This window comes from Trachypithecus francoisi, unplaced genomic scaffold (assembly GCF_009764315.1).
Source record: "Trachypithecus francoisi isolate TF-2019V2 unplaced genomic scaffold, Tfra_2.0 Lachesis_group8, whole genome shotgun sequence".
In the NCBI taxonomy this organism is placed as follows: domain Eukaryota; kingdom Metazoa; phylum Chordata; class Mammalia; order Primates; family Cercopithecidae; genus Trachypithecus; species Trachypithecus francoisi.
The window spans coordinates 109832401-109855064 of record NW_022681473.1 but is presented as its reverse complement, the minus strand read 5'-3'; the positions used below and the strand labels follow the sequence as shown (position 1 = coordinate 109855064).

The window sequence follows — 22664 nt, the reverse complement described above, 5'->3', positions numbered from 1 at the left end:
GCTCCAGTCCAGAAGCCAGGGGGCTGAAACAGCAACTTGCAAAGGACTATAATTATTCACGGCGCTGGAAGGAAGCAAAAGAGTTAATCACACAAAACCAACTTTCTGTAGTTTTAAAATCAGTTCTTTGATTTTCCCAATTTGATCTGAATTCATTTAACACTAAAGCCAGCTGGAATTCCCCAAGCTCAGGCAGCCTTAGAACTAGGCAAATCCCAGATAAAAAGTTACACTTGCAGGTTTCAACACTCCTACTGAGAGAGGATTATCTGACCAAGGCCAACTTTGTTTATCCTCGTGGTTTAGCAGTCTGATGCAATAATGAGGAAGGCACATATTTTATGTGCTGTCCACAGCCAGTTGTGTTTCTTTTCTCATCAATCCATCCCTTCAGAAATATTCCCTGGACAGTAGTACAACTCTGTCATTCGAAGCATCTGCCTGTAGAAGGCTCAGGGCAGAGTTTCTCAAACTGGTGATTCTTAGACGACCTTGGGATGCTCTGGGGAAAAGTGCATTTGAGCCCTGCAATCTGCACTTGTAACAACTGTCCTTGCCTGATGCTGACGTGGGTACTCCTACGACCACAATTTGGGAAACACCTCTCCGTGGTGGCCCAACTCATCTTACCTACATCCTCTTGCTAACACCGCTGACCTTGGACTCTGGTGGCTCATCCATGTGCAGGAGGAGGAGTCAACACATAACTACAGTTTCGCCACCAACAGCATATAAATAAATAAGCCATACAGAGAGTTAAGAATTGCCTATAAAAGTACCAAAAATTTAAAACCTCTCCCACCACATTTCTAAAAATTGACTACGTTTTAAATTACGTGGGCCAACATGGCATTCATTCAAGTCCATTGCACATCTGCTGTGTACCATTGTGCAAGGCACTGGGTACTGTATTAGTGAGATGGAAACAAACGTGACCCCTAATCTTACCGCTGGCTAGGTTTAATTAAAAACTCACCACAGGCACTCTGTCAATCAGATACATCTGGAGAACAGACATAGTTGCTAGATTGGAATGGAGGGCACAGAAAGCTCCAGCTGGAATATAACTTCTTTTCTTTTTTCTTTTTTTTTTTGAGATGGAGTCTTGCTCTGTTGCTCAGATTGGAGTGCAATGGCATGATCACTGCAGCCTCCCCTTCCGACTTCAAGCAATTTTCCTGCCTCAGCCTTCCGAGTAGCTGGGATTACAAGCACGTGCCACCACACCAGCCTAATTTTTGTATTTTTAGTAGAGATGGGGTTTCACCATGTTGACCAGGCTCATCTCGAACTACTGACCTCAAATGATCCACCCACCTTGGCCTCCCAAAGTGCTAGGATTACAGGCATGAGCTACCATGCCCGGTCCAGCTGGGATATAACTTAAACTCTCGGCCGTGACACCTAGGAATAACCCAGTTAAGAGAAATGCACAACAGCTATCCATTCTGCCCTGGTTCACACAAAAAGGAGGACAAACCAGGCAGTCAGCCAATGTGTTTTAGCGTTCAGAATTAAAATCATACAATAACTCCAGGCCCAAGGAACTAAGGCAGAAAAGGCCTATAAACCCTGGAGAACTGAAGACAAGGTTTTAGACCATACTGAAAACTCAAGACTGTCCAACTGATGTCACAAGACACCAGTGCTTGGGCCTGATTTCTCATCTGTGTGTTCCCATCACCCCATCCCTGCCCAAAGTCATTCAAGGATGCTTATGTTTCTGGGCTGCTGTACATATTTGTGCGTGTGTGACTAAAAGAAAGATAGAGAAAGAGACAAGCAAAGCAGGAAGGCAGTGAACCGATGTCTACGGATCAACGCAAATGGCCCGACAAGAAAAATTGCCATAGGCTAATGGTTTTTCAGAACATTTTGCAACGTGTGTAACTGAAAATGCCTCTAGCCTTTACCCACCCACATCTCTCTTCTCATTCTGTCCTTATTCCCTGCTTTTCCTGCTGGGGAGGTCCCCTCTTGACCCTAAAATCCTACCAAGAAGGTTGACCTACTTCCACCTGGCCTGCTACCAATTATAGAAGTAAATGGGAACCTGAAGGAAAACATTACCTCTGATTTCAGTCTCTAAGGTTAACAGTGACAGACAATATAGCAACCTCCCAGTTAGCAAAGGCCTTCAACACAGCCTGAGTCAACAAGGGAAGGGCACCATCAGGAAAGCAAGCTAGTAGCCTCCCAGAAATAAGAGCCCCACCTGCCCTCGACTGGGCCTGGTTTTCTTCCTTTACAACCAGGGTGATAAAGACTGAACTCGATACAGTTTCAAGACAAGTCCTGTTAAGTAATCAACTCTGGTTTTAAAGGAGCAAGCCCGCCATTTCAGCATCTGGCTCCAACACATCAAATCAAGGGGAAGATTTTCCCAAAGGCTGAGAGTTAAGCTACTTACTGACAGCTGGAAGCTTAATTACTGCTTTTCTTAGAGCATTAACTCCCACTAGCCAATGACTACACATCCTATTAGCTATGTAAATTAACATGTGTTGAAAAATCTCAAAGAAACCAGCCCAAGTTTAAAGGAAATCAGGCAGTGGGATTAAAGGAAAGAAACCACTGAACCACCGTCCCCCCTCCATTCTTGGCTCTTTTCATAGGGATTTCAAAGAAATAGTCTTCGTCAAGAATGCTCGGCTACCAGGAAACAACCAAATTCCTAGAGCCTAGAACCACTTTGAGTGTTTGTCCTAGGCCTCTCCACTCCTCTGACTTCCTAGCACCTGCCAAGCCCTTTGGGAATGTTCGTCAATGTCGTCAATGTTGAGAATCCTTCAGTCAATCCGTCCCAAGCACATCCTTCCAATTCCTGTGTATGCCAACTCACCTGTTTAATCACAGAATGCCAAACTTCACAAAGGAAACTCAAAAACAGTTTATTCGTTAGTGCATTCAACTTACCACCACCTTTGTAGCAAACATGTACTTGTCCCGAAGCTGAAAATCTCTCACTTCCTCAAGGATCACTTCCTGGTTTTCCCGAGACTGGAAGAAATCTGTACTTCGGAAAATGGTGGAGTAGCCAGAGGGTTCATGTCGTTCAATGTAGATGGTATTTGGTTTGTCATAGGGATCAATTCCCCTGGCAGGAAAAAAAAAAAAAAAGGTTGTTATCATTTGCACATTTAATTACTAGAGGTATGGAGGCTTTGCAATGAGGAAAATCAACTAGAATTTAGGCCTACCATGGTGTGACCTACAGACGATACTCTCCGTGCCTCAAACATATCCCTTTGGTTACTCCTTGACTCAGGATAGAGGGGACAAAATTGCCATTTGTAAAGTGTTTTATGTTGTTTTCAAAGCATCCTGGGTTTCGCTCAAGGCAACCCTGCCCTGCTTGGGAAGGGCAAAAAGTAGTAGTACAAGATAAAATTTTTCAAAATTAATAAGCAAGGGACTGCTTGCAGCTATAAGCAAGTTTCTGGTCTCAAGTTATGCATCTCAGAGGAATGAAGGAGAGTTTTCCCAAGGGGCTACATCCTCTGAAGAACATGACTGGAGAAACCACATTGTGAACCTCTGAGCCTGATCCTTCCAAGGGACGCTGCCCCGTCACTGCCCTGTCCCCTGCCAATGTCACGGATCTAGGCAACCTGGAGCTGCCTGTGCCTTTCGTCTCCCATGAGGCTCTTCCACAAAGTCTTTCATACTGATCTCCTTGATGTCCTTCAGAAAAGGAGGACACCTTTCTCCCACTGTGCTTTTGCAAACACCACACTCCCACGAAGAGATGTCCTTGATGTCCTTCAGAAAAGGAGGACACCTTTCTCCCATTGTGCTTTTGCAAACACCACACTCCCACGAAGAGATGCCCTCTGCACACACTCTGATCCCTCCATCCAATTCCTACTCTCCTCTGTCATCCAGTTCAAGTCTTCATCTTCCAGGAAGCCTTCCTCAGTGCTGTCCTCTCTTCTCCCAACACAAGCAAAACATCCCTCTGCAGCACCCAATTCCAAGCCTTTCATATGAGTTTGAACTCCAAACAAAGGTATAAAACCCCTTTAGTTGGGTGATTTTTTAGAATCAGTCTTATTCCTTTACGCAGTAATGCCTCTTAGACACTGTATTTTATTGTTCACCATTTATGTATTTGTCTGAGCTTCCTAGACATAGTATAGATGCCTTGGAAAACCATGTCTTAGATTTCTTTTCACCCTATAGTATTCCTAGCTGAAGAGATACTTTCTGCATTGGATCTGTGGGGCAATTCGAGAAGCTAATCCAAAATGAACACACAGAATGACCAGGCCAAACTACCTTGGAGAAGAACTTCCGAGCCAGTGTTCCCCAAAGAAGCCCCACACAGCAGCTCAGAGGACAACTCATCTGCGTCAGGTCTCCTAACATTCTCAAGAACACCAAGGCCATGGGAACCATTCAGCAAATGGAAAAAATAAACGGAAAAGTCAGGAAGATAGTCTTGTAGTAAGAATACAGAGTGATGACTCAAGGAAAGGCAGAAGGCCTCAGTTAGGTAATTGCCCTTATACAGTTCCATATGCATGATGGCTCTCAGAATAAAGAAGGTAATTGTGTCAAAATTCCTTCAGAGATACACCGTCAAGAGCATATTCTCCCCTACCCCTCCCACAAAGGAAGATAAGAAACAGAGAAACAAGAGCCTCTTTTGCCAGGTGCAGTGGGTCACACCTGTAATCCCAACACTATGGGAGGCTGAGGCCAGGGTAGGGAGGGAGACCATTTGAACCCAAGAGTTCGAGACCAGCCTGGGCAACATAGTGAGACTCCACCTCTATAAAACATAAATTTAAAAATAGCCAGGCACATTGGTGCACACCTGTAGCCCCAGCTACTCAGGAGGCTGAGGTGGGTGGATTGAAGCCTAGAAGTTTGAGGCTGAGTGAGTCATGATTGTGCCACTGCACTCCAGCCTGGGCAACAGAGCAACACCCTGCCTCAAAAAAAACAAAGAAAAAAGTGCTTCTTTTTACAACGAGAGCAAGACTTGAGTTTTGCCCTACAATCTGGATTCTTAGGGCAACGGAGAAACCAGCAGCCTTGGTCCTAGTGTGGGAGAAAACTATTCTTCATTATCAGATCCTCTGTTGCATGTGTGGGCGGGTGGTGGCATGTTCTCTTCTTTTCCACAATTAGAAGTACTGATTAAAGTACTTCCTCTAGCCAGAGGATATGCAAATTAAAATGAGGCTGCTTGGTATTTTTAAAACGGCAGAGGAAGGAACCTTTATTGAGCTATTTTGAGACCCAGCTCACCTCTATTATTCCTTCCTAGCCAAAAGCAGCAGCCAACACCTAGAGATAGAAAGGACTATGACTTTCATCCCAATTTTCTTCCGTAATCCATATTTGGACCTCCCATTTTTGCAAGCTGCTCCACCTACAAGTTCTTATACTTTGCAATCACTTAGACTTCCAATGTCTTGCGCTCACTGACACCTACTTTCTATTGTCTTTGCCCTCATTGAGAAATTCCACTCCTTGCTCTACCTCTGAGCAGTCACCAGCCTCACCTGGCCTCACTTGAAATCCCTCAGTGATACTCCACAGGGTATCTTTAGTCCCCTCAGCTCCCCTCCAGGTCTTCCACTGTTCTGTCCAGCCAATCTCCAGCTCCCAACCATGTAAATGATAAGCTTTCCCACTCCTGCTGCTCCCAACTTGCCAAGCATTGTTGAACAAATGTATGTCATTATTCTGACAGACTAGATTACACTTTCACTTACTATGGGGAAACCTAAGGGGAAAAATCCCGCAAATAGCCTAAAATCCCCTAACCGACGTGTCATTAGCTTAAATGAGATAAACCAGTCCTTTCTCCCAAGACATCTGTATATCTACACAGAGGCAGAAGGTACAATATAATTTTAGAACTTAAAAATTTCTAAATTGTATGTTCCCTTATCTAGTAATTCTGCTGGTTTGCCCTCTTATAGTTTCTTAAACAGATAAAAGAACAATTTTTCCCCTTAAAATTCAAATCAAGCAAAAGAAAGTTCTAATGGTTTTCCTTGAGCACAGGGTGTCCTTAGATGAGACTGTGGTTATAATTTCACTAAGATCCCACAACTTCTGCTCAAGGAAAATAGCAAAAGGGTCAGAAACAGCTACCCTCTGTGGAAACATAAACAAGAATCTATGGGTGTCTGACAATGGTCAGCTGTAAGGCTCCTCAACATACCAGCTCCATCTTTACCATCCTCTATTACTAAGGAAGCAATACTAACTAAAAGACATTTCACTTTACATGGAGAACTAAAAGAAAGGCAGTATCTACATCTTCTGGGACCATTACACGTAATGAGGACTAAAATTACTAGTAAAAATCTAAAAACACATGAAAAACTAGGAGATAGAAATATAAATACACACACATACAATCTATCTCATATTACAGCTGAAGGGCTAACCTCAAATATATAAAGAGCTCCTTGAAATCAATAATGAAAACACTAATAATCAAATAGAAAAGGAGCATGAAGCCAGGCACAGTGGCTCACACCTGTAATCCCAGCACTTTGGGAGGCTGAGGTGGGCAGATCATCTGAGCTTGGGAGTTTGAGACCAGCCTGGCCAACATGGTGAAACTTCATCTCTACTAAAAATACAAAAGTTAGCCAGGCATGGTGGTGGGCACCTGTAATCCCAGCTTCTCGGGAGAGTGAGACAGGAGAATCACTTGAATCTGGGAGGCAGAGGTTGCTGTGAGCCAAGATCACACTACTGCACTCCAGCCTGGTCATACTTACACAAACAAACAAACAAGCAAATAAATAAAACAAAGCACAATCCCAGCACTTTGGAAGGCCAAGGTGGGAGGACTGCTTGAGGCCAGGTGTTTGCAATCAGCCTGGGAAACACAGGGAGACCTCCTTTCTACAAAAAAAATTTAAAAATTAGCTAGGCATGGCTGCACATGCCTGTAGTCCTAGCTACGTGAGAGGCTGAGGTGGGAGGATCACTTGAGCCCGGGAGTTTGAAGCTGCTGTAAGCTATGATACTGTCACTGCACTCACTTTTAGTGAGACTCTCACTAAAAAATATAAAATAAAAATAAATAAAATTAGCCAGGCGTGGTGGCAGGCACCTGTAATCCCAGCTACTCGGGAAGCTGAGGCAGATAATTGTTTGAACCCTGGAGGCAGAGGATGCAGTGAGCCAAGAACGCACCACTGCACTCCAGCCTGAGCAACAGAGTGAGAGTCTGTCTCAAAAAAAAAAAAAAGACCCTTAAGCAGATTAAAAGATGTTCTAACTCGTAATAAGGAAAATGCAAATTAAAACCACAGAGATAATATTTCTTCCCTAACATACTGGCTGTGGAGGGAGACACTATTGTATATTGTTGAGATGAGGGCAAACCTGACACTTTCTATAGCAAATCTGGCAATCTCTCCCAAAGCTACAAGTTTAAGGATTTATTCACTGTGGATATATCAGTGCACAAAACTTACAAAAATCTTTGCCCTTGGGGAGCTTCCACTCTATTGAAGAAAGACAAATAATAACCATAATAATAGTGTATTAGAACGTGGTAAAGTGCTCTGCAAAACAGAACAGAATACAGTATAGGAGACTGGGAGTAATGGGGGAGTAGGTGCAATTTTATTTTTATTCATTCATTCATTCATTCATTGAGACAGCGTCTTGGTCTGTTGCCCAGACTGGAGTGCAGTGGCACAATCTCGGCTCACCGCAACCTCCACCTAATATGTTCAAGCGATTCTCCTGCCTCAGCCTCCTGAGCAGCTGGGAACTACAGGCATCTGCCACCATGCCCAGCAAATTTTTGTGTTTTGAGTGGAGACGGGGTTTCATCATGTTGGCCAAGCTGGTCTCAAACTCTTAACCTCACATGGTCCACCCAACTCGGCCTCCCAAGGTGCTGGGATTACATGTGTGAACCACCGTGCCTGGCCAGGTGCAATTTTAAATAGGATCCTAAGGTGGGCATAAATGAGGTGGGCTTCATTTAGAAGATGTTATTTGAGCAAAGACTGGAATGAGGTAAGGGAGTAAGCAGTAAAGTGTATCTTGGGTGGGAGTATTTTAGGCAGAGAAAACAGCAATTGCAAACATCCTGTTCCCTGTGGTAAGAAGGTATCTGATATTTAATCAGAGAGAAATGACGAAGCATTAAAGGGTTCAAAGCAGAGGAACAGAATGATCTAATTTGTTTGAATAGACTCAAACCAACCACATGCTGAGAATTAACGGTAGAAAAACAAGAGTAAAAGCAGAAAGACTAGTTGGGAGACTAATGAGCAATGACACTGGAGGCTTGCAGTAAAAGTGGTACCTGAGTAGAAGATTCTAGATACATATTGAAGGTGGAACCAATAGGATTTCCTAATAGAATGAATGTAAAGCATAGAACAAATGTGAAATCAACAATGACTCCAAAAATTATGGGTGGTGTTGATTCGGGGTGGTGAAGATCAAGAGTCAATTTGGGAGATGTCAAGTTTGCAATACCTATCAGTCATCCGTGTGAGTAAATGGACAGCTGTTAGATAAACCCACTGACCCAGCATACCCACTCCCAGAAATCTGTCCTACACATTTGCCTACACATGTACAAATTCATATAATTCAGGATCCTGTACTACTTTATCACTGTCATGGCAAATTACAATAAGTATATTACTATTTACTTTTAGAACAAGTACTTCTTGAAGTACAGCCTGTTTATTTCACTCTTCTTCTCAAAAAACCTACAGTGGTATCCCATTGCTTTCAGAAGGGAGCCCAGATTCCTTTATGAACAATGCAGATTCTAATACCATCTTCCCTTTCAAAACTTCACCCAATATGAAGAGTTCATGTTCTCTATCCAAGCACCATATGGGCTCATCCCTGTGCCTTTGGCCACTTTGTTCCTCTGCCTGGAATTCCTGTCCTTCACACCTCCACACAGGTACATCCTACCTGTTGTGCACATCCTGGATCAAGGGCAACCTCCTCTACAAAGCTGTCTATGATCCTCCCATATGGAAGGGTAAGTCCTCTCTCTAGCTTCTCATGTGATGTCTGTTACCTCTGTGCCCCTTTCACGATGTGTGTTATGTATCTGAAATGTCTTTCCTTACCTCTCCTTAATAACTATATCCATAAATTATTCAACTTCTTATACCCTTAACCATCCAGTAGGTTTTATATTTAACAGACATTCAAGAAAATGTTATGAACCAATGCAGAATTTTTTTCTTTTCTTTTTTTTTTTTTTTTGAGACAGAGTCTTACTGTATCGCCCACGCTGGAGTGCAGTGATGCAATCTCGGCTCACTGCAACCTCTGCCTCCTAGGTGGAAGCGGTTTTCTTGCCTCAGTCTCCCGAGTACCTGGGATTATAGGTGCATACCACCATGCTAAGCTAATTTTTGTATTTTTAGTAGAGACAGGGTCTGACCATGTTGGCCAGGCAGGTCTTGAACTCCCAATCTCAGGTGCTCTGCCCACCTCGGCCTCCCAAAGTGCTGGGATTACAGGCGTGAGCCACTGTGCCCAGCGAAATGCATGAATTTTATATAGAGAAAAAACTCCCACTGCTAACATGATGCTCTAAAAATGAAACTCTACAAACATGCAAGGGCCTCAAGATTCCCCTGGGTTCCCTGATGCACTGAAAAATGCAAAAGCTCTACCACTCCTCTCATAAATAACCTTGCTCTCTCCTCCTCCCCACTCTCCCCCAGTGAGATCACTGTACTTGCAACTCTAATTCTCAGATCTGGAAAAATGTTATCTCCTGAACAAACGCTTGACATTTCAGGTGAGGGCAGGTTTGTCCACCATGAAGGAGCTAGAACTGGAGAAAGGAGGTCATGTACATCAAGATTTCTTAGATGACACAACTTACCAAGAAAAGGACTTGACATGTTCCTGAATCATGATCCAGGTCTGGCCAAAGTCATCTGACTTCCACAGCTGCAAAGACAAGTGGTCATGAGGCAAGAGGCATGTATGATGCAAGAGACATGTATAATACAACCTGAATGGCATCACCATCAAACACCCGCTGAAATCCCACCTTCCATGACACGCTGTCTGTGAAGGCAGGCACTGGGAGTGCCAAAGTCAGCTCAGTTGCTCCAAAAGCAAACAAGGGCAAGAAAGGAAAGACAACTGTGTACATGTGTGTTCTTCTCTCAATAGCAACTGGAAGGAAAAAGGAGTAGGACTTGCCTTCTATTTATGGATTATCAAAAGTTATATTTCACTTAAGACTAGCCTCTAGGTAATGGTAAAAACAAAAGGATGATTATACTCAGCACTTTTCACCGAAGAAACAGTGTCCTTAAAAACCTTTCACAGACAGCAGCATTATTCACGACAGCTAAAATGTGGAAGAAATCCAAGCATCCATGAGGGATGAGCAAATAAGCCAACTGTGGTCTGTGCATACAATGGAATATTATTCAGCCTTAAAAAGCAAAACAAAACTGACACATGCTACAATATGGATTAATCTTAAGGACATTCTGCTAAGTGAAATAAGTCCGTCACAAAGGGACAAATAGTATATAATTCCACTTAGGAGGTACCTAGAGTAGGCAAAAGCATAGAGACAGAAAGTAGAATGGTGGTTGCCAGGGGCTGGGGGCAGAGAGGTATTATTTAATGGTTTTAGAGTTTCAGTCTTGCAAGATGGAAAGTGTTCTAGAGATGGATGGAGGTGACGGCTGCAAAACAATATGAATGTACTCAATATCACTAAACTGCATGCTTAAAAGGGTCAAGACAGTCCATTGTACATTATGAGTATTTTAACACACACACACAAAAAAAAAAAAGGAAGAAAAAAACAGTAATGGACTCTGGTAATTAAAGATGAATGCAGAGGACACCAGCTAAGTACAGAGCCCCGCGGGGAACCAGCTGAATACACGGCTGTGACAACGAGGAATTAACACGCTGATCTTTGCCAAAGCCCTTCAACTTCCACAGATGGAATCTGAGGGTTCCTCCAGCCCTAGCAACCATGTATTAAGAAGCACGAGACCCGGGCCAGGGGCGGTGGCTCACGCCTGTAATCCCAGCACTTTGGGAGGCCGAGACGGGAGGATCACGAGGACAGGAGATGGAAACCATCCTGGCTAACATGGTGAAACCCCGTCTCTACTAAAAAATACAAAAAAACTAGTCGGGTGAGGTGGCGGGCGCCTGTAGTCCCAGCTACTCCGGAGGCTAAGGCAGGAGAATGGCATAAACCTGGGAGGCGGAGCTTGCAGTGAGCTGAGATTCGGCCACTGCACTCCAGCCCAGGCGACAGAGGGAGACTCCATCTCAAAAAAAAAAAAAAAAAAAAAGAAGCATGAGACCCAAAAAAACGATAATTCCCCCTCCATTGGTAAACTGACCCAGCCCATACTTAGGTTACTCCCTAAGGCAAGCAAAGGTAAACAGATCTGTGTTTTGGTTAAACAACCTACAAAGAAATGTTCCAAGGTTTCTCTGAGCAAAAACATTGAAGGCTCACTGTAAATCCAATCATACAGGATCTACAAGTTTCACAGATTTTTGCCAAACCAATATCCTTGACTTGACAAGTTGCAACCTTGAGATATAAATCTGACTCAGGCTCTTTCCTCATCTCTCGGATTTCCATCAAACCTGGATTGAAGGAGGAGAATACACACATTTATATGATACACATGCACACACTCAAAGGAAGACTATTACTGTTAGTGGTAACTTCAAATAAATGGGAGGCAAAAGCAGTGTTTAAGGTGGAGGATGGGGAAAGCAGAACAGAAATTCAACAAGAGGTCCCAGAAGAGCTCAGATTCCAGCTTTCTCTACCTGGCTCTCTCTCTGATTAAATTCCAAAGCCTCGATTTACCCCAAGGGCTAACAAAGGTGCAACTGCATGGAGAAGGGCATGATGTTTAACCCACGGGGTCTGCCAAGTGCTGGGTGCCGATGGCTGGCTGGGCTGCCGACTGAGAATGCCAGGAGGAGATATTTTTCTTGAGCCCTGGTAAGGGAAATAGCTACAAAGGCTAGGCCTGAGAGAGAAGGAGGGACAGGCAGGAGGCGAGGTCACTCAAAGGACACACAATCACACAGGCAGAGGAGAAAACTAGAGGAGCCCCGTGCAACTGGGTTCCGAAAGCTCTCTTACCTGCTTGTTTGGGTGGGACCTGTCGAAGCCCAAGAGAAGGTTGGAGGCCTTGCTGTGTAGGAGGAGATCAGCCGCCCGAAATGGGATGGAAAAGCCTTGGAGAGTGTTGCAGAAGTCAAACGTGATCCAGAGGTACTGGGCATAAGCGTCTGCAAAGATGTACTGCAAGGGAAAACAGGTAAGTTTCAGAGCGGGCCCTGTCCAGAGCTGCCCAACACTCCCCTAAACCATGTACGAGTCCACGCAAGTACACACATGTGCAGGGGCCAACCTGTACCAAGAAGGTACCACGGCCTTACAGGGCTTCCACAATGGCTTTCTCCCCACCTCTTGGCAATAAAAAGATACCGGTACAGTCCAAACAAGGCTCAACAAAAGAGGAGGCCTGGAGATGGACTGGGATGAAGCTATAAGGTGGGTTTGTTTAACCAGGTAATGAAGCTGGTCAAACCTTTCTGATTTTTCCTTTCAACGGAATTAGCAATTCCCGCTCCCTAGCGGGTCACTCAGTCACAATCAGAGGGTAGGTACTGGCATCTGGGACAGAGAAGCCCTACTTTTCAGATTGGCTAAACACAGATGGGATGGCTGAGTCTCCCTGCATCCTCCAAGCAGTTATGGGACATGGCTTTCCAGGAAAAGCACTAAAATCACTGCCATCTAAGAAGTTAAGCTTCTCCTTGCTGTTATGCCAGATGACCGGCAGCTCCGGGGACCAGGCTGCCACTGTGGCTGGCAGGCTCACTCTGGGGCAGAGCAGGAAGTGGCTCTGGTGAGCAGGGTCCTCACCTTACCTAGCTTCTGCATGGATGAGTGAATCTGAACAAGTTAGGCTGGACAGTGACTGTGGCTGAAATGAAAGAGTTCCCTGGGGAGAAGGATCCAGGCAATTCAACCTAACACATGTGTGCTGCATTCCCACCATAGACCAGACACTCGGGAGCTGCCACAAAAACCCGAGACGCCTTCCCTCAAGTAGCCCGAAATCTAACACGGAAGACAGACATGTCCAGGGCTAACCATCAGTCAAGAGAAAGTGAGGCTGAATGAGAAGCCATGACCAGAGTCCTATGAGTACCAGTCCAGGCTGAGAGATGAGAAATGATTCATGGACGAGATGGGCCTCGAAGGGCAGGCGAGACACCCACAGGGAAAGAACATTCCATGTCTAGGGTGGCGCGGGTTTAGGCACAAACAGGGAAAAGAGATACAGCATGGGTTTGACGAGTCTTGTTTTTCTGAGACAAGGTCTCACTCTGTTGCCCAGGCCGGAGTGCAGTGGCGCAATCATGGCTCAGTGCAGCCTTGACCTCCCCGGGCTCAGATCATCCCACCTCAACCCCCCAGGTAGCTGGGACTACAGGTGTGTGCCATCACACCCAGCTATGTCGTTTTTTTTTTTTTTTTTTTTTTTTTTGTAGAAACAGAGTCTCGCCATGTTGCCCAGACTGGTCTCAAACTCCTGAGCTCAAGCCATCAGTCTACCTCAGCCTCCTAAAGTGCTGGGATTACAGGCAGGAGCCACTGCACCCAGCCGACAGTCCTGAGGGCCTGAGAGAAATAAATGGAAAACAAGGCTGGGAAGCACAGATGATGTAAGGCCTCGCGAGCACACCTGGCAAGACCCGGAGGCCAGTCCCTGCTCCTGGAGGAATGAGGAAGGCTCAGGAGATGATGAATCAGAAACCAGAGCAACAGGGACCTAGTTCTACCCACAGCCAGTCATTGACATCCTAGAAGTCAAGCAATCCTGCAGGATAAGCCCAAGGACACTTTCTCTAATGGACTCCACCTGACCCAGATCAATCTCCAGCTCTGAAGCCTTTCAGCGGCACAGCCTCTGTGTGGACCAGCACTTTGCACTTGCCTCATGCTGCTTTCAGATGGTCTCACTCCTTTTCATTTGCACTCTCTCCCCAAATCCAGACCATAAACTTCCCAGGGACATTTTTTGTGGATTTACGCTCTCATGTTTCCTCCCCAGATCTCAGGTAAATCTCTAAACTCTGTAGAAGCCTCATTAAATCGAACTGGAAAAGGTAGTAAATGTTTTAAAAGCAAAACCTACAAGAAAATCCAATGTTATAAAAAACAATTATGATCCTAAGAGGATCATCATAATTTTGGCATAAAAGTATTCCCCAGAAATAACATAGTCCATCTTCCCGCTCCCAAACCACCTAGGTTATCGGGGAAGGAAGCATTCTCAGTTTGAAAAGATTTCCCCAGAAATCTGCTCCATGGCTTCCTGCAGCCTCACATTGGAGAATCTAAAAATCATGCACCCAGTCATAGAATGTATTATTGTCCATGGCAATAGCTAAACATTTTCAAGAGCACTCACTATGTGTCAGGCACTGAGCTAAAAGTTTGGCATGCCCTATCTCATTCAGGGTTCACAGTGACTCAGTGTTTTGGATATTACTGTTACACACTCTCTTATTAATGAGGACACTGAGACTGAGAGTGGTTTACTGCGCAAGGTGACGCAGGACTAGGCAGCATTGACATCAATATCTGACTTGTTCACATCCCACCTCTTAACAGCTCTTCTTCTAACAAAAAGGCAACATTTCCTGAACTTCATTCATAGGTCTTCCCTTGTACTATTTAACTCATTTGTGTGCCTTTTCTCCTAATCCACAGCACCCTCTCATTTCACCTCTCTAACCCCAGCCCCTGATCGTCTCAGGCCTTTATTCTCCTCTGCTGGCTCCTTGGTCCTCTCCACTCCCTACGCTCATGTAACCTCATTCTTCTTCTATCCTTTGCTGCTAACCTTGGCTTATCCTTTCAAAAAGCTTCAACTACCACCCTTAAGAACAAGCACGGGGCCGGGCAGGGTGGCTCACGCCTGTAATCCCACCACTTTGGGAGGCCAAGGTGGGCGGATCACTTCAGGTCAGGGATTCGACACTAGCCTGGCCAACATGGCAAAACCCCATCTCTACTAAAAATCCAAAAACATAGCTGGGCATGGTGGTGTGCACCTGTAATTCCAGCTACTCAGGAGGCTGAGGCACAAGAATCGCTTAAACCTGGGAGGCAGAGGTTGCAATGAACCGAGATCGTACCACTGCACTCCAGCCTGAGTAATGGAGTGAGACTCCATCTCAAAAACAAAAGAACAAGCATGGCATGACTTGTAAATCTACAGTCTAACCCTGACTTCTTACAGAGATTCCATTTTTGTTTACCTTCTCACCCTCTCCACTTTTGATGGGCCAAGATATTTTACTATACACAAAACTTGAGTTCTTCAAAACTTTCCCAATAAAACCCAATTCTCCCTCCCCATGTCCCAAGTCCCCTCCCTGCTATGCCTTCTCCCAGCCCCACTCTACTCACAAGCAGAGATGGGTTCTGCTCCAATCCCTCCCTTTGGTCCTCAGTCTCTATCAGCCACCAAACCTGTTTTGTTTTCCTTTAAAATCTTTCTCAAAATGTATGCCTTCCTTTTTCCTCTCAGTGCTATTGGCACGGCCCACGTCTTTACTAGAGACTAAGCAAACTGGAGGCAGGCAATGGGTTTTCTTCATCCTCATGTCTTCCAGGGCCTAAATGAAATACTTAGAGCGTGATACTAGGTTTGGTTGAGCGACTGAGCGACTTCATGCCTACACTGCTACAATAGTTCCCTTTCTAGACTCTTCTCTAATCTTTCCCTGCTAAAAGGGAAAGTCACAAATATTGCCAGAAGACACATTTCCCTAAAGGACACTATTCATTTACACCCCTAGTCAAACATTCTTTCTTAGCTCCCTTCAGCCCGCAGAGCAAAAGACAATCTCCATCTTCAGACAGGGGCCTGTCTGACATTGCACAGCAGCTCAGTACAAACTCTTCACTGCTGAGAAGTGAATCTCCTCGCCGTCCTGCACAGAAACCACATTTTAGCACTTTGCAGTCTCTGCTGACGCCCTTCTCCCGCTTGAGGGCTCCTGCCAGCTCTGCTCTACTTACCAGGGTCACATGCCCATCCTTGAAGCTCGTATCTAATCCTAAGTACCCCACGAAGACTTGACTTCTATGATCCAACCTCATTTGATTCCCCTAGCTCTATTATTTGTAGGTTACATTCATCACTTGAGCACATGGTACCTCATGCTGTGATATAAAGGGTCACATACACACTTGTTAGGAAGACACGGTATTTCACCCTGGCTTTTAAGTCCCTGTGCTGCCTGGCTGTCAAGTTTACTGGAGGTCAAACCTACAGACTGACCAAGAGCTGACCTACAAGATGCTTACAAAACTACGCAATTTCAGGAGTGCCTTTGTGTACCCCAATCTCTCCAACCCTGTTTGCAGTAACTTAATATTCCAGAGGAGCTTCCTCCTTTGGTTTAAAGCTGTTTCCTCTGAAAATACAAACACCTCTGGAAAGAAAACAAACTAAGCTAGAGAATGTATCCACAGTCTGTTAGCATAAGTGACTTTCTCCAGTTTCAAGTGGAGAAACCAAGAGTCCAATGAGAGGAGGAAGGGAAGGGAAGGCAACGAAGGAACATCCCTCCAGAAGATGGGAATTAAATTTTACCTACGACCAACCTCTGCCTGGAAAAAGTCAGGACTGGCTCTTGCTCCTGCCAAGGCTGAGGCTGTGAGCCCTAACCGTACATTCAGTGGCCTTTTTAAAAAAGCCCCAGATATGCAGTGGCGCTAGCCTGTAGTCACAGCTACTGGGGAGGCTAAGACAGGAGGATCCCTTGAGCCCAGGAATTTGAGGCTACAGTGAGCTATGATTGTGCCACTGCACTCCAGGCTGTATGGCAGAGCAAGACCCTGTCTCTATTTTTTAAAAAATTAATAAGCAAGCAAATAACAGCACCAGACTTATTTCAATACTGTCTGACCAATCTCAGAGGCCCACAACGTTGGTGGAACGGCCATGTGGCCAGCACTGCACAATGGTTCAGGGCAGCACACAGGAGACCAAGAAGGAAGTGGGACTGCTGGCTAATGCAAAAATAGACCCAAAACTCACATGGACCCACAGGCACCATCGCCATCACAAGGCAAAGCCTCAGACTGTAGCTGGATGCCGTGCTAGCACCTTCTCTCTCCTTCCACAGGCACTCACACTCCTGGACTTCCACACTGCCCTTCCCTGACATCTTAACCTTTCCGAGCAGCCGCTAACATTCATTTCAACCATTTCAAACGCTCCTTGGCAGCTCACATTTTCACCTGGGTGATTTGCCTAGGCGGAGCGCCCTGCTGTTGACAGCAAGGCACCCAGCCTTGTGTGATTCTTCTCAGGAAGTGGTAGGTCTGGTGGGGCAATTTGCCTTTCAGGGGACAAAGGCAAAAGCAACAAAAGCAATCAGCACTGTTAAGAGTCATCATTTCCTTCCTGAGAGTCTGGTAGGGTGTGAGGAGCAGCCTTCTCTGGGGAATTCGAAACTATCTAGACAGAATGCTGCCCCCTAACCCACTCAGCCTGTTCCAGGCCTGAGGTCCAACTGTCAACAAATTCTCCAAGAAGGCAGCCTTTCTTCTCCTGACTTCTCCATCCCCACCAACTCCAAAGAATATCCACCCATGAGAATCTAAGACGCACCACTCATAGGTACACAGCACTTGGGCTGCAAACATGTCACCCCCATTCCACTGTGCAGCACCTAAACTCCTTTATTGCAATCACCCTCCAGTCTCCCCTTGCTCTTGCCCCAAACACCATGGCCCCTACTCTGCTCCTTCTCCAGATCCAGTGCTTCCAAAGCCCCAGTCCTCAGCCTGCACCAACCCTCCTCCTCCAAGTCCAAAACATCATCTGTCCTTGTCTTCTGACTCTTCAGACTTGTGACCTTAGCAGCTGCTCATCACAACCCACAACAAGCAGGAAGGAAGTCGGAACCTACCTATAGGCATCTGTGCACTAAGGAAGAAGCTGGGGAACAGGAGATGGAGCCTGCCTATAGACATCTGTGCACTAGGGGAGGAGCTGGGGAGGAGGAGATGGAGCCTGCCTATAGACATCTGTGCACTAGGGGAGGAGCTGGGAAGGAGGAGATGGAGCCTGCCTGTAGACATCTGTGCACTAGGGGAGGAGCTGGGGAACAGGAGATGGAGCCTGCCTATAGACATCTGTGCACCAGGGGAGGAGCTGGGGAGGAGGAGATGGAGCCTGCCTGTAGATATCTGTGCACTAGGGGAGGAGCTGGGGAACAGGAGATGGAGCCTGCCTATAGACATCTGTGCACTAGGTGGGGAGCTGGGGAACAGGAGATGGAGCCTGCCTATAGACATCTGTGCACTAGGGGAGGAGCTGGGGAACAGGAGATGGAGCCTGCCTATAGACATCTGTGCACTAGGGGAGGAGCTGGGGAGGAGGAGATGGAGCCTGCCTGTAGACATCTGTGCACTAGGGGAGGAGCTGGGGAGGAGGAGATGGAGCCTGCCTGTAGACATCTGTGCACTAGGGGAGGAGCTGGGGTGGAGGAGATGGAGCCTGCCTGTAGACATCTGTGCACTAGGGGAGGAGCTGGGGTGGAGGAGATGGAGCCTGCCATAGACATCTGTGCACTAGGGGAGGAGCTGGGGTGGAGGAGATGGAGCCTGCCATAGACATCTGTGCACTAGGGGAGGAGCTGGGGTAGAGGAGATGGAGCCTGCCTGTAGACATCTGTGCACTAGGGGAGGAGCTGGGGAACAGGAGATGGAGCCTGCCTGTAGACATCTGTGCACTAGGGGAGGAGCTGGGGAACAGGAGATGGAGCCTGCCTGTAGACATCTGTGTACTAGGGGAGGAGCTGGGGAGGAGGAGATGGAGCCTGCCTGCAGACATCTGTGCACTAGGGGAGGAGCTGGGGTGGAGGAGATGGAGCCTGTCTATAGACATCTGTGCACCAGGGGAGGAGCTGGGGAGGAGGAGATGGAGCCCGCCTACAGACATCTGTGCACCAGGGGAGGAGCTGGGGAGGAGGAGATGGAGCCCGCCTACAGACATCTGTGCACTAGGGGAGGAGCTGGGGAGGAGGAGATGGAGCCTGCCTGTAGATATCTGTGGACCACAGTGGGAGCTGAGGAGGAGGAGATGGAGCCTGCCTATAGATAACTGTGCACTATGGGAGAAGCTGGGGAGGAGGAGATGGAGCCTGCCTACAGACATCTGTGCACTAGGGGAGGAGCTGGGGAGGAGGAGATGGAGCCTGCCTGTAGATATCTGTGGACCACAGTGGGAGCTGGGGAGGAGGAGATGGAGCCTGCCTATAGACATCTGTGCACCACAGCAGGAGGTGAGGAGGAGTGGATGAAGCTGAAAAGAAAGATTCCAGAGGGGCAACAAGGCATTTTTGAGGCCACAACCTCTGCAACAGTAAGCTCTGAGACAATGTGTAAATATAGTAATCATCATCACCATCAGATAAGTACAACCTAATACATTGAGAAATCCAGGTGTTACTAGCCTGATGCAAAAGAAATTGTGGCTTTTATCATTACTTATGATAATATTTGATTAGTCTTTTTTCAAATTTAATTATTTAAATTGACATACTATTATACATATTTATCGTGTAGAGCATAATGTTTAAAAACATACATACGTTGTGTAATGGTTAAATCTGACTAGTTAACAAATGCTTTCCCTCTCATCGTTATTTTTGTGTGAGAACACAAAATCCACTCTGCAGTTCCAAGCGTACAACACATCAGCAGGTGTAATTCGATTCTTGAGAGGTGGGGTGCATATGGATCCATCCACAGAAGAGGCAGCTATGAGCCGGACCCTGGACAGGGCTCCTCGCCTCATGGAGGAGCCAAAGGCAAGGCAAGCAGCGGGCCCTACCTCCCTGTGGGAGTCCCAGGGGCCAGGACTCCGGGTCACACTGTGCAGTGAGGCAGAGGGACACAAAGGTTGGCTGACCCATTTATGGGGCCATTTCTCTCCAACACCACCTCCTTGCTTTTCATCTCAGAGGGAAAAAATTACTCTTGTCACCCTGGAGTTAGGTAAGAAAGGGAAGTTTGCTCCTAACTGCCACTCCACTCTGAGATCATCAGGTAGAGCTGATAGTTTAACAAGTATGTACCAGTAATGACCATTCCAGTTGTTAAAAACAACTGCTCTGTACCACCTGGTCAACAGCCGCTGCCCTGAAACCCTTAAGTGACCCTCCCTAAGCCTACACCCACAGTACTTCCCATGGCCTGGTCCCTTCCCCAGGACCTCCCTGAAATTCAGCAACTCAAAAGTTAATGCATGGCCCAGCAGGGGACGTCCAGGACCCAGCCTCCTCCGGACAGGATTTGTTCTGATTGGTCAGTGCCTAAGCCACACCAGTTGCTAAAGATTTTGAATGCAGCCCCTGCTGAGAGACCTCAAGCAACCTGAGAAGCCAGCGCTAGGGCCTGGAAGTAGGACCCTGTAGATCTTGCTTGCTGGTTGCTTTCTGGAGCAGAAAGCTTTTGCTACTAGCAAGTTTCTCTTAGTTTTTCTACTAAGGGTCTTTCCCTAGAAGATCTGGCCTGGAAACAAACAAGGTAACACAAGAGTGCGGAAGAAAGCAATGAAATACAATTCTCTGAGCTAAGAGCTACCCAACCAGCAGGAAAGCCTTGCCGGCTGCCTGGTTCCTGCCCTCCTACCTCCACCTCCCTGGGGGGCCCAGGGTCAATGCTTCCTCAAATCAAAATGGCTAACTGAAGAAACAAAGCCCCCAGGGCCAGCCAGCTGGGAAAACAAAGCAGGAGGCATAGCAATATCTGCTGCCTTGGTTTTCTTCTCCATATCGGTACAGGTTCAATGGCAGGGGGAGGAGGGGGCACCAACACTCGCACACAGGTACCCACACGCACACAAGCATGCACACGCACACAGGTACCCACATGTGCACACAGGAAACCCCACACGCACACGCACACGGGTACCAATGCAGGCACACAGGTATCCCCACATGCACACGCACACAGGTACCCACATGTGCACACAGGAAACCCCACACGCACACGCACACGGGTACCAATGCAGGCACACAGGTATCCCCACATGCACACGCACACAGGTACCCACATGTGCACACAGGAAACCCCACATGCACACGCACACGCACACGGGTACCAATGCATGCACACAGGTATCCCCACATGCACACAAGCATGCACACGCACACAGGTACCCACATGTGCACACAGGAAACCCCACACGCACACGCACACGGGTACCAATGCATGCACACAGGTATCCCCACATGCACACAAGCACACACAGGTACCCATATGTGCATAAGCACACACAGGCAGGTACCCACATGCACACAAGTACCTACACGCACACAAGCACACACACACAGGTACCCACGCGCACACAAGCACACACACACAGGTACCCACATGCACACAGGCACGCACATGCACACACTTGCCTATAAGCACACATAAGCACACAAGCAGACACACCGATAGTGTCTTCGAAAACATGAATTAGACTGCAAGGTTATTCTCAATGTGCCTGGGAAACATTTTTGCCATCTGCGAGTCAGGCAAGGTATTATAATAGTTGGCTGATTTTCTGTGGTTTAGCCTGCCATTGTTTGTCTAGAAATCCTGCCTGACCAGTACTTGGCCTGCCTGATTGTGCAGAGACCCACCCTGAGAACAGCAGTCTGTCACAAACGCCCAGGTTAGCACAAAAACTCACTAGCCATCAATCATGCTGCAAAGATCACAGACAGCGCCATCTCCTAGCACCCTCTTAAGTGCGACAATCTTCCCAAAACCCAGTTCCATGACATCGGGACAGGCGGGATGGCCGCTTCCTTACCCGCTTGTTGTCTGCGGGGCTGTGGTAGAACTGGGCAATCACAGCTTCACTCGTATTTCCCACGCCAAAGTTTAACTTCTCTGAAATTTTCTTGAATGATTTTCCATAGTCGTAAGACACGTACACCTGGAACATAGAGACAAGGAGAAGAAAAAGAGTTGGTGAGAAACTGGCAGAAAGAAAGACCTCTTTTTTTTTTTTTTTTGGAGACAGAGTTTCACTCTTTTTGCCCAGGTTGAAGGGCAATGGCGCGATCTCGGCTCACTGCAACCTCTGCCTCCCGGGTTCAAGCGATTCTCCTGCCTCAGCCTCCCAAGTAGCTGGGATTACAGGCACCTGCCACACGCCCAGCTAATTTTTTTTTTTTTTTTTTGTATTTTTAGTAGAGATGGGGTTTCACCATGTTGGCCAAGATGGTCTCGATCTCTTGATCTCATGATCCACCTGCCTCGGCCTCCCAAAGTGCTGGGATTACAGGCGTGAGCCACCGCGCCCGGTCAGAAAGATGTCTTACAAACATCCCATCCTGGATCCTGAACGTGGCTCCCATTAGTTGCCTGATAGAAAATGACAGATGTTACCAGATAACCCACAAAGGTGAGGCAAGGCACCTCTATGTCTGTCCCCAAGCATGTGGGGGCAGAAAGCATGGGGCCCCTGCAGTCCCCACTGCCTGGAATACACAAGCCTCTTTTCTGAGGTCATGGCAAGTCCCTGGAGCAGGAGACGAATGATAGAAACAGTAATAACCTCCTCACCAGGGCTGAGGGAAGT

At 46.8% G+C, this 22664-nt stretch overlaps 1 protein-coding gene across 2 annotated transcripts in view; it reads right to left on the bottom strand.

The window, feature by feature from the left end:
- Positions 1 to 22664, bottom strand: part of SORL1 (sortilin related receptor 1) — a 185752-nt gene that overhangs the window by 136779 nt on the left and 26309 nt on the right. For both annotated transcript variants that reach the window (XM_033208099.1, XM_033208100.1), the window contains exons 3-6: positions 21891 to 22016; positions 12125 to 12286; positions 9860 to 9927; positions 2917 to 3097 (exon numbers count right to left, since the gene is read on the bottom strand). In XM_033208099.1, the coding sequence (XP_033063990.1) occupies positions 2917 to 3097; positions 9860 to 9927; positions 12125 to 12286; positions 21891 to 22016 (537 nt within the window). The remainder of the gene's footprint in view (positions 1 to 2916; positions 3098 to 9859; positions 9928 to 12124; positions 12287 to 21890; positions 22017 to 22664) is intronic.